Genomic DNA, 13010 nt, shown 5'->3' on the forward strand with positions numbered 1-13010 from the left:
CTTACCTTTCAACACCTTTGCTGTGGGATGATTCGTCTTTGCTTTCGAAGTAAGCTTCAATCTTTGTAATCATTTCTTCATAAAAGCCAAATCTCTTTTCCTGGGATATTTTTTCAAGATTTGCAAAAAGCCAGTGTAATCACTGGGGGCCAGATCTGGAGAATAAGCTGTGTTCGATTAGACCATGGTTTTCATCGATTTGTGACAAGGAGCATTTTCTTGGAGAAAGAGTACATATGATCTTCTTCTGCATTTCTTTTTGACTTGCTTTTCTTAATTTCTGAACTGAATCAATACAATAACGTTATGTAGTATTCACTGTTGATGGTTTTCCTTCGTCAAGATAATTCATGAACAATATATAGCATGCTAGAATATACCATGCCAAAATCGGATGCTATAAACTTCCCAGCTAATGTTTGAGATTTTGGTCGCTTTGGACAGCGCCTAGGCCGGAATTTATTGAATGACTTAGTAGAAAGGATTATACATTACTGATAGATATACTCAAATGGCGTTTTGGTTAGTCTTTGTGGCGCCAAATTAAAGGTGCGCTCTTTCTCTAGGGATTGCGGTGTTTCATCCCGAGATCACTGGTGGAATCTTCAGTTTGGCAATCCAGTGATTTCTGCCCATTACACCTTCCCAGCTCCCACTCCATCGTGGAGGGGTAACTCTGCTGTAATGCGGCGGCCACTATAAAACCACAGAGTAATCTGTGATAAAACCCACCAGGGCCGCACTAGAGTGTGGCTCGAGGCCCATAACGCCAACATGAACTATCAAAATTGCTGTAACAAATTGCTTTTTATAATAATCATCAAAAATTTCAATTTCACACGGCAAATTAACCAGGTGCCTATCTATGATGATCTGTGAACTTAGATAATGTTTTTGTTTCATGCTCATCAGGGCCGGATTAAACTCTTTTCCGCCCCTAGGCCAAAAACAATTTGCCGCCCCTATGAGTAAAGAGAATTTTAAAAATTCAAATTTTTTAAATACGTGATTTTCGCAGAAGTTGATAAAGACAATTTTCTATCTGGAAATAAAACAATCTAATGTTTCAGAGTTATATTTCATAGTAAAAAATTACAGCTTTCATAATCAAACTAATAATGGTTTTCTTCTTGCCTTCTTTTCCGCAAATTGTTGCAACACAGCTTCGAAGTCTAATTTTTTCAACAATTCAGCTTCAATGCACAAAACGGCCAGAGAATTCAAACGCTCTTGAGACATGCTAGATCGCAAATAGGATCAAATTCGCTTCAATGCTGAAAACGACCTCTCTGCTGAACAGTTCGTTGCAAAAGTGCATAAAAACATTCTAATTGTAATATCGATGTAGGGAAACACTTGCACTAAGCTTTTATCACTTCTAATGAAGGTACTCATCTCGTGTAGAGTTTTTGGAGGTTGTTCTAACTGTGCTAAGTAGGATTTGAAGTGCAAACATTCATCGTGGAGTTTTTCATCTAAATCCTGAGGAAAACTAGAGATGAGATTAGTAACCGCTACTCCTAATTCTTCAGAACTAATCGATTGCAGTTTAAATAAAAAGGAGAATTTCGCAGCAAAACCCTTGTAGCAATTTTTACGTTGATTCAATTCTCTTATTAGATAGTCAATTATAACAAGATAAACCCCTACTCTGAAGTTTTCCCTCCCACTCAAAGCAGTATGTCCCACTCGAGTTTCATCAGCAGGAACAGTTCTTGTTGTGGCTCTTCTTTCTTCACTTCGATATTTCTCAAATCCAGAATTGATCTTCGCTCTCTCCTCAAATCGATCAAATTGATCTCTTAATCCTAAGATATAATCAACCAATGACTCATAATACAAAACTACTTCATCTATACCAATGCCAACTTTCTGTATTGCTTCGCTCACTTTATCAAATCTTTCCAAAATTGGACTCCATACAGCGAACATTATTGCGGTTTCCAGAGATGTTAGCTTGATTTTCAATCCTTTTGCTTCACTCCCAGTCTTAGACCTGTCCCGCTCATCAATTTCACTCAAAGCTGCGACAACTTCTTTCCAATTTTGGTTCATGCTGTTGCAAGCTTCATATCTCGCCGACCAGCGAGTTGTAGATAATCGTTTCACTGAAGGGCCAGTCAGATGTTTCATTTGTATCCCCCAGCGAGCAGTCGAGATTGAGAAGAAAACGTAAATATCCTGAAGAAGTGAGAAAAAATTCCGAGATGCCTTACACGATCCAGCAGCGTGTTCTCCGACGAGGTTCAGCGAATGAGCCGCGCATGGGATCCAATATGCCAAAGGAGAGATTTCTTTTATTTTTGCTTGCAGTCCATTATATATACCTGACATATTTGCCGCATTGTCATAGGATTGACCTCTACAATTCGCAAAATTGAAATTATGCTCCTCCATCATCTTAATAACAGCGTTATAAAGGTCTTCAGCCTTGTGTCCCGGATTTGGTATAAATCCTGTGAGTAAAATTACCTAAGTTAGTACCAAATTATTCAATGAGCTCATAAAGATAACTATTTCTCACCCTAGTAAATATCAGTAATTATGTGTGAGTAGAATACTAGATTTTATCCACGACTTCCTGGGTAAAATTCGAATTAATCTGCATTTTCAAAAATTAGAGTAGTTTCCAAAGCGATGACAACATTTTCTGCGTTCGCACTGAAAATTGCAAGCTCAAAATGAAGTTCAAAATTTTCACGTGACATCGATTCCATCAGTAGCCTTTTTTTTTACCGCGCTGATAGCTTGGTGGTTGATCTTACTGTCAGTCAGTCTATCACGATGCTGATAAGTTATTCACTGCTATAATTCATATGTGCATATTATAGAATAGTCGTGGACAAGAACAATTACATTGCATAAATCAATTCAAATTTTCAATTTTATGTCAAAATTATTATAATATGTAATGAATTTGTTATTTCAAACGTTTCGATCATTAATCGCTCTTACTAATAAACTGGAATTGATAAAATAGCTACACTTAAAAACATTTTTTGAAAGTAACATCATTTCAGTATTGGTAAATGAGAAAACATTAAGAAAAAAATACAACTTTTCTCAATCTTACCTTAAAATCTTTCCACTGGTTTTCATTCTTCTTTATTATAGCGAGTAATAAAAGCCAGTTGATCGGTATGCGTTATATCTGGTGTGGAGTCTACGCTTATTGAATAATATTTGGCTTCTGTAACTTCCTGATCAATTGATTTTAGAACTTCTGTAGCCATAATTTGGATAATTTCTTCACAAATCGATGATGACAAGTAAGAGACGTTCCCTCTGCCTTGATTTCCGTGCTTTTCAATGTGATCAGCAAGAAAAGGGTCAAATTCAGCTAGAAATTCTAATAGCATCATATAATTGCCATTATGTAGACTACCAAATACTTCCGTCGAACCCCTGAATGAAAGTCCTCTTGATGCCAATGCCTTGATCGCTGCAACAACTCTCTTTAAAACTTCTCTCCAGTACTGTACTTCCCGCTTGTATTCTTTAACATGAAGTGCATCTACCTGGCCAGCTGCTTTTTGCCTTTGGAGTAAAATTAGGACACAATTTTTGTGATTCTGTGAATTCTCGTGCTGTTCAATAGTAATAGGATTTTTCCAATCATTAAATCCGGTAGATGCAAATGGACCTTTTCCATTGAATAAACGGCATGGCAGAAAGTAGAGACGTCCTTGACACGTTTTCTTGACATTGCGAAAAAAAGAATGAACAAGTAGATCTGAAGATAAGTTCCCACAAAATTTATTTATACTAAAAATTGCACAAGTAATGTTTAAAAATGACTGGCGACAACTCTATAGTGGTTAGTTCTCGATTCTGAGTGTATTGCATGGACGGAAAAATAGGACTGACGAGCTGCCAGTGCCGATTCCGAAATTCACGCAAAAAATTTAACTAGTTACTTGCATCCATTGAAAATAATACCTACTAGGGCAACTCATCAAACGTGCCGCATTCATATTTTAAATATTATGCCAGTCCTCTGATTTCCCTGACAGTAATCCGTGTTTTATTAGTAGTAATTACAATTTACGATAGGATAGGTTTTCCACGTTCTCTTTGATGCGCTTAACCGCCGACAGTGCCGACTGCTGTTCGGTTTTAGGGCGGCTCCTTTGATTTTCAGATTACCGAGGGGTGTGAAAAATGCAACAATATTTCTATCTTTTATTCAAAAGAATTATACATCGGTAATGAAAAAATGTGCGAAATTTTCGAAGATGGCTATTTCTACATTTTCGTAGAGGAGTTGAAGAATTTTTTTTTATTCACCGAAAAATTTGCCGCCCCTAAAATTGTGCCGCCCCTAGGCCATGGCCTATGTTGGCCTAGGCGGTAATAGGGCACTGATGCTCATAGCAGCGCAGTAATAAATAAAGTTATGAGAACTACTCATATCACGTTATTTTTCAATTTTCTCTTATAGCTTAAAATCAGTTGAACTTTTAGGGTTGCTGTTTTCAACAAATTAAATCTCTCAAAAATCGAGCCCAAAAATATGGCATTCATTTTTTCTGAAATTTTCTCTGAGGGATCCTGAGATTGGTAAGATGCCATCACTAATAACGAATTTGAGACATTCAATACATTGAGGAAGTCCAAAAAATGTGGTGCCCTCCTATATAAGGTTGAAATCTGAAGAAATTTGATGGTCTATTGAAAATTAAGAGATTTTTGTCTATGTTCATTCCACCATTATTTTGAAACTTAGGTAAGCTAATATTAACCAAACTCAACCACAAAAATTACTGAAAAAAAGTCTTAGAATTTTTCGAATCTTTCGAACAGAAACAGTAATTGATCAGAAACACCCTGTAACTTGAGAAGGAATCAAGATATATGTGATCTGCTTTCTGATACCTTAATATTTCGAAGAAAGTGATCGGGGGACCTTGAGGATTTTTTCTCAAAGTGTTATATAGTTCTTGGGATGCTTTCAGTGAGCATCGAATTTTGGGACACCCTGTACAATCTATATTTTCTTCAAATTAAATAAGGTAGTTGTTTTATTTCCGTTTGAATAAATCTATCAAATCGTAACTTCTGTGTCTTCTGATATTTAATGAAAAAGCTTAGAACAGCAATATTGTATATGGTTCTGGTGAAACGATCAACCTAAATTTTACATGAATGCTGCTTTATTTCTATTGAATTCGTTGATGAATATTCAATGAATTATAAGAATTATATGGATATTGCCATTTAATGAACTAAATCGCGAATCTATCTTGAATATTTCACGTTTCTACGTTTTTAGGACCTGTGTTTCAGAAACTTATTTTCAGTTTCAAGTTGAAAACTCAGTATTGGCATCCTGAGTATCTTATAAACTTTTCATTAACTCCAAAATACTTTCCAGCTCAAACTACCTGGCGCCTGGATTAAATGAATGGATTCATTTTTCGCGCTAGGAAGATCAATCTTGTGGAACAATTTCAATAATAAATCGGAGAAATCCTTCAGTGAGAAAATGTTTATCCTCTTCTTGCACTGAAACTTTCACAGTTCATGTTTTGTAATATGTCGATGGCTGCATCAGAAATCAAGCCGAATATCGAAAGAAAATGAGGAAAGTCGGGAGTTTTTGTCCACTTGTTTATTTATGCGTCAATTGAGCCCTTGGAGAACACATCATTGTATGTAGATATATACAGGCGGGTGATTCACCGGGATGGCCTATTAGACGTTTATGGAAAAATAATCAAAATTTCGAGCTGAAATATTGCATATTAGAGTTTGAGACATTGATCTTTCTCTTTTAAGTATTTTCAGATCTCTACAACTTCCGGTTATACCGGAAACAGACTACTACTTCCTTATTTCAAATGGCACACCTAGAATATCATTTGCATCATTAGATAGCTTTTTTGACGGCAATTTCGGCAATATGCCATAACTAAGGTGAAAACTCAACGGTTCATGAGTTAATGAGATTCTTATGAAAAAAATGGTGGGGGATGAGGACTCGCATTTTTTCGAATTTTTCGTCAGAAAAAACATTTTTCGAAAAATTTTCAATTCTGCAAATACGTAGTATTATAAAACTGTTTGCGGTTTGGATCAAAAATGTACAGGGTGTTTATGAGAAGATCATGAACTTGGACAACTTAAATTCATCAATACTAAAGATTTACAAAATAGAACCTATATTTTTTATTAATTCAGTCATGCAATGATATTCTGGGTGTGCTATTTGAAATAAGGAAATAGTAGTCTATTTCCGGTATAACCGGAGTTGTAAAGATCTGAAAATATTTCAGGGAGAAAAATCATTGTCTCGAACCCCAATGTGCAAATTTCCAGCTCAAGATTATGATTAGTATTCCATATACTTCTAATAGGCCATCCCGGTGAATCGCCCTGTATAGGTGATCTCCAAGGGTCCAAGCTCTCTGAAACCTCCTAACAGTCCTCTTCACGTCAGTGATTTTGAAAGAAAAAGATAGATTAAGGCAACAATCACCTTCAAAAATGTGTTATTTTACTCATATTGCCGTCCAAATTTTGAGGTGATGGGGTGATGATAAGATTTCACACTTGTGGGTGTGAAATCACTTCATCTCCTCATCATCTCAAAATTTGACTTTTCAATCATATTGTACCTCTCCATATAACAAATTGACCTTACTCGACGTTGTTTGGTAAAACTCATGAATACAGAAACATTCTGGATGATTTATGGGGGCCATACTGTATATGGATAATTCGGTAACCATTTCACCGAAACTGTGATATTTGCGTTTTATTGAACATATGGCGATTGATAAGAGAAAAAAGATTTGATGCCGCCATAAAACTGTAACAACGGAGACAATTGACAATCTTACATATTTGCCCAAGTTTTATATTAACTGATAATTAGTGATAGGGTACATGTAACTGCTGATGTCTCTTTCTACCTATTTGCTCCCTAATTAGTTGTTCAGATAAAATACAACAATGTTTGCTTGATGTAAATGAATTGATTATCAGAAGCAAATTGTTTTGACGCAAAAGAGAATGGAAAAGTTTATCCGTTTCCAGGATTTTTTATTATTGGTTATTTTGATTATAAGAACGTGATTTTTAGGAAAAGACAGTTCAAAAACTCAAAAATTTATTGAGCTGATTTATCCTCTTCTTGGAGTATTGATCGATTCGAATAATGAGTAATACCTAGTAATATAACTGAATTGGAGCCACAAACGAAAATTACAGATTCCTCAGATCATTTTCATCAAGAAAATCCTATAATATACCAAAACATAGGCTTCCTTTGTTTCCGAGATAAATGGTATTTTAGTTTTTTTTTCATAGCACCTTTCATAAAATATTTTGATCCGGCACTATTTGTAACTCGAAAAACAATAATGCACTTGAGACAGACCAGTTGATCGATCAGTTCAACGGTTTCGACCGAGGGCGTAGAAATAGCGGAGTACTGGGGTTAATTAGCCCCCTCAAAATTTCCAAAATATAAAATTTCAGAATTCTCTCAAAGACGAAGAACGAAAATTCTTCCATAAAATGAACCAACACTCTTTTTACTCTTCTTTAAAATCGACACGGCACAAAAAATCGAACCCTTTTACGGTTTATGAGTTTATTATCGCTTTCAAGATGATTCCCTTTTATTCCCCTACGAGCACGTCTATGTCCGAAGTTGATTATTTTCCTTTATCTACACGTTTTGTCGGCGTCCCCCTTGTTTTGCCATCTGTGATTTTTGCATTCGTCATCGGTATACACTTACCTGTTGTTTTCGTTTTTTTGTATCATTTTGCTCACAAAATTTCAATACTGCTGTTATAAAAGAGCTGAACTGAGTTATTCGCATCGAAAAATTGTCTGTGTTGTGTTTGACAATTAAATATGTTTCATTCAAATTCCAAATTATTTGTAAAGCAAAGACATCAGTTTTGAATTGAATATACAGAGTGCTCCTTGATTGGAGGTAACTACAAACGACAGTGACAAACTCCTCGGATCATTTTAAGAAATGAAGTTCTATAACATAGGTCCGGAAACGATTTTTTTTCGAGATACAAATATTGAAGTTCAAGTTTTTTTTTTCATAGCACCTTCCCTTCATAAGATATTCAACTTAAATTTGGCATATATAAACCAATTTAAAGTTCTCATCATGTGATATGCTAATTTTGAATGCTAATCTACAGGGTGATATTTTTCCTGGAAGAGCACCTGCTTTTTCGAGAAATTCTTCATTAATCTTCTGGAAAATTCAAATCATTATAAGATCCAGTGAATAAATAATTAATTATAAGTTTTGGTACTAATTTACCCAATCTGCAGAGAAGAGCAATAAAGATTCGATAAACTGTTATATGCATCACAAAAAAGTAGGACTACAAGAAACATCCTGTATCTCGAAAACAAAGGATTTGCCGGCCCATGCATAGGAAATTCTATTATTAAAATTATTCCAGGAATTTTTCATTTTTCTTCGTACCTCCAGTTTAAGAAAATTCGAAGAAAAAAAATGCTATTATTTCGAGTAATTTTTGGCTCAAACTTCGTTATCGAACTTTTCTTTCTCATAATACAGATATCAGTAAACGTTTTCTTAAAAAAAGAGTTTTTCGATTACCACCCCCAAGAAAAACAAAAGATCTACGCCCTTGTTTTTGACACACGAAAAGAACAAGATGGGTATTTGGCTGATTCGATTTCGTTCATTTCTGTTCAGCGATGAAGGAATATGAAATCTTCAGAAGAATCTGTTTTCCACAAGAGCTCCTATGGATATGTTGCTCCACTGATAGGAATCTTAGAAAATGGAAAATCAAGGAAGGAACAAATGATATCGATACCATCAGAAATCATAATGAAAGCAATTTATGCTGGTTCAATAAATCTAAAACCCAAAAAATTGCAGATTGAAACTCCTCACACGATTTTGCTACCTACCCTGCGCAAGAGTTTTATTCAAAACTCCTGTTGTTTTTTAACAACAATTCTGATGGCATTGAAAATGATGAGATTCCAGTTAGTGCAATAGTTACCCATCTAATTATTTGTTTCTAAAATATCAACCAAAATATATGAAATGCTTTATAAAAAAATAAATAAAACAGAATCATTTCAACATTATTTTGGTGATGGTGTCTGCTATTCCATAAAACAACGATCGGAGTCCTGGACTCTGATCATTTTGCATAGAATGTTCTGACAGAATATGATGAATAATTTTATTTTGAGAATACTACAAATCATACCAAGTTGAATTATTCTAGTGAAATACATTACACATGTAATTTGAATGAGAGTTTTGAGACTCTGATCATATTCGCGTGTACTCTTCACTTGAGTTTCTGAAATTTTACGTTTCAAACTTGATGCGAAATATAGTGTTGATAGCATTCTCAGAACCATATAGAAAATTCAAGCAGAATATCGAAAAAATAATACCTAATTGATATCTCTTTCACAACAAATCCTACTCCGTTCGTCCATGAGCTAATTTTACCATTGGAGACCACAGTAATGCGATCTCGGTCTCCTAAAGCTTAATATATTAAAGAACGCTCAAAAGCTCTCAACTTCAATTCAGTGCTTTCCGCATTTTTTTTTTCGAAATTCTGTTTGAATTTTCTACGACTTGATCAACATAAAATTTTGCATCTAGCGATACCACTGGGTATATTTCGTGAAACACCCACGAACTTTGAAATCATATTTACCGCTAACGTCAATTGTTCAAGCTCAAGCTGTAAACTAATATCCTTAAATTTGCGGCCTCGAATAACCAATTAAAGCACCTAACAGAATAATGCAAGCCGTAATATTTAATGGTTGGGATGGATATTACTCATTCAAAAATTCTTTCATATATGCTAAATAGTTAGAGAGCCATGGAATTTTGAATAGCATTTCGAGTTTGAACACTTAAATGAAGGTTGTATGTTCAACACGATTAGCGATGTTGATTAATAAGTTCGATGTTCGTGTGTGTAGTCACGTGTGTGCCCCACAATTTTCAGACTGAGAATTATATGGAATGGGAAAAAAAGAAAGCACTGATGTGAAGAGAGGGGTTTTTTTTCAGTTCGAAACTAATTTTAAGTGCCTACATTTAAGGTCAGAAACAAAAAATATTCACATACATTCCATTATAAACTGGGTGGATATAGGGTGTGCAACGTCATTTCTGAGCAATATTCTATTGAGTGTGCTCAGTTATGTATAACCTTTGTTACGATTTTTGGTCAAGGTGAAGAACTCTGAAAAGAATATTCTAAATGGCGGAAAACCTGCAACCTGCAATGTTCGAGATTTTTTTCTCGGTTGCCAAATTGAATTTCATTTTCTGAATCAACTCAGTTTTCTGTGAGAAAAATTTTTCATGAATAGAACGAAATTTCTTTTTTACATGTCTTGGTATACAGTGAACGAAAAATTTCACCCGAAATTGTTGAAACCTAACCTAAACCTAATTGTTTATACCTAACACGAATATGAAAAAAGAATCGAAAAAATGAAACGGTTCCTTCATTTAAGACATTAGTACCTTTGGATTACTTCAAATTTACATTTCACAGGTAACACCTCAAGGTCGAAATTTCGACTCGCAATAAAGATTCATTGAAATTACAGTGAATTTTTTTTTGTGAAAGCTTTATATTACCCACTGAAATATTTCGACAGCCCAATTTCAAAATTTTGGTCCTCATAGCCCAACCAGTTTTTTTATCAATCGTGTTAGAGGACCGAAGGAGGACCGTAATGAACGAACCGTTTGATATTTTTCGATTCTGTTTCATATTCGTGTTCGTATAAAAAAAAAAGTACATAGGCGTACAACTTTGCTTCCGCCGTTTTTTTCCGAAATTCGAGACTTTTTGTACAAAACTGGTAATACATTTATGATTTAAAGTACACACATCGGAAAAGTCTAAGGATATTTCAGTATATCTCGCATGGTAAATCGCATATTGCTTTTATCTCAAGTTTTTTGCAGACTATCAATTGAAATCATCATGCGGAATGAATTTTGGTTGTATACATATGCTAGCCAAGAAAATATGGGAGATATTATAAAAATAAAAAAAATGAATGTCGCAGTTAAAATTTCTGTATTTGATTTTAATCATTTCATGCATTCGTTAGATCGATTTTGGGTTATAACATCGACAATATTTTTCTATCAACTTCTTTCTATTATGGAACGACATCATTTAACTTTGGAAGAGATGAATCGAGTGGTTGGTTTACTTGAAGGGGGCATGAGACAAGTCGATGCAGCTGAGCGAATGGGTGTTTCAAAAAGTGTTATAAGTCGTTTGTGGAGGCGTTTCAGAACAACTGGAAATCATGCCGAAAATCATCCAGGACGTGGACGTTGTACAACTGCTATTCAAGACAGATTTTTGGTTTTGACCGCCCGAAGGCAACCCACTATAACGGCTCCTGAGTTGGTTATGGAATTTCAACGGGCTCATAATTTGACCATTGGGCGAGATACTGTGAGGAATCGTCTTCATGAAGCCGATCTTCATTCCCGACGGCCCATTAGGTGTCCACCACTTTCCAGAGGAAATCGCGCTGCAAGATTGAATTGGTGTCGTGAGTTTCAAAATTGGGGTGTCAATGAGTGGTCCACAGTTTTATTCACAGATGAATCAAGATTCGGATATCATCCAGATTCTCGTCGAATAAGACTATAGAGACGATCTGGTAATTTAGAACGCTTGAGACACGTCCAGGAAGTACACCGTTATAGAGGTGGTACAATTATGGTGTGGGGAGGAATTTCCATTGGACGTAGAACAGAGCTCGTTTTTCCTGATGGTTTTCTAAGAGCTCAGCAATATTTGGAAAATATTCTGCAACCTATTGTACAACCTTATGCAGAAGCTGTTGGTGAAAACTTCCATTTGATGCATGACAATGCTCGTCCCCATACCGCTCGTATTGTGACACAATGGTTGGATAATGAGGGAATTGATGTTTTGCCATGGCCAGCACAATCTCCGGACCTGAATCCGATAGAACATGTATGGGACATGCTTCAAAGAAGGATTACGCCAAATATGGGAAACGTCCAAAATGTTCTAGAATTCAGGGACCTTCTGACAGCTGAATGGACAAATTTAAATCAGGAAGACCTACACAATCTGATTTTGTCTATGAATCGTAGGTGTAGAGCCGTAATTAATCAACAAGGAGGCCACACATTGTATTAAATGCCAAACTTGAATTGATTTTCGATAAAATATTACTAAGAATAATTACTATGTTTTTCGCAATTTAGAGACTTCGATTTTTTTCAGTTTTTCACTTTTTCATTATAAAAATTTCGGTTTATTTGAAGTATATAAACAATTATTGAATACATCTATACATAATTTCCTCGAATTTTCTTTCATTTAACTCAAAACCAATCATTTCGAAGAATATCCTTAGACTATTCCGATGTGTGTATATTCTCCATCGCTGGCCACTGCTTTCTCCCATCTTTCGGGCAATCCCGCGTTGAAAAAACTGGTCATCTTTTGAAGCGATCCATGAATCGATTCAATTGTTTACTTCCTCATAAAACCGGAAATTCTGGTCAGCCAGGCCTTGTGCCATTGATCGGAACAAGTGATAGCTCGAGAGAGCAACGTATAGAGAATACGGCGGGTGGGGTAGGTGCGATAACGATAGCATGTGATTGTTTCAGTCGATTTCAACAATTCATAATACACTACACCGAGCTGGTCCCACCAAATACTGTGCATGACTTTGGAACCGTGAATATTCGGTCAACGTGGAATTATGGCAGGCATATCCCCTTGGTTTACTGCACTTGGGATTACCGTTATGAACCCAGTCACAATACGATGCAGAAATCCCTTCCGTATTTGCCTTGCATGCAGCTGTTCACAAGCAAACAAACACCGTTCAACATCTCTGGGCTTCAACTCGAAGGAAATCCAATTTCCTTGTTTCTGAATCATTCCCATGACTTTCAGGAATTTCGGAATGGCTTGTTGCGTCACTCCCAATGATCCTGC

At 35.7% G+C, this 13010-nt stretch overlaps 1 protein-coding gene across 1 annotated transcript; it reads right to left on the reverse strand.

The window, feature by feature from the left end:
* Positions 1–1059: 1059 nt before the first annotated feature.
* LOC123685878 lies at positions 1060–3178 on the reverse strand. The gene is made up of 2 exons (XM_045625742.1): positions 3074–3178; positions 1060–2456 (listed from the first exon to the last, which is right to left on the reverse strand). Exon 2 carries the CDS (start codon positions 2398–2400, stop codon positions 1258–1260), a length of 1143 nt encoding a protein of 380 aa, XP_045481698.1. The 5' UTR covers positions 2401–2456; positions 3074–3178; the 3' UTR covers positions 1060–1257.
* Positions 3179–13010: the final 9832 nt, after the last annotated feature.

The sequence above is a fragment of the Harmonia axyridis genome, chromosome 1 (assembly GCF_914767665.1).
Source record: "Harmonia axyridis chromosome 1, icHarAxyr1.1, whole genome shotgun sequence".
NCBI lineage: Eukaryota > Metazoa > Arthropoda > Insecta > Coleoptera > Coccinellidae > Harmonia > Harmonia axyridis.

Coding starts and splice junctions, on each gene's coding strand:
- LOC123685878 (XM_045625742.1), bottom strand. CDS start 2,400: ATGATGGAGGAGCATAATTTCAATTTTGCGAATTGTAGAGGTCAATCC.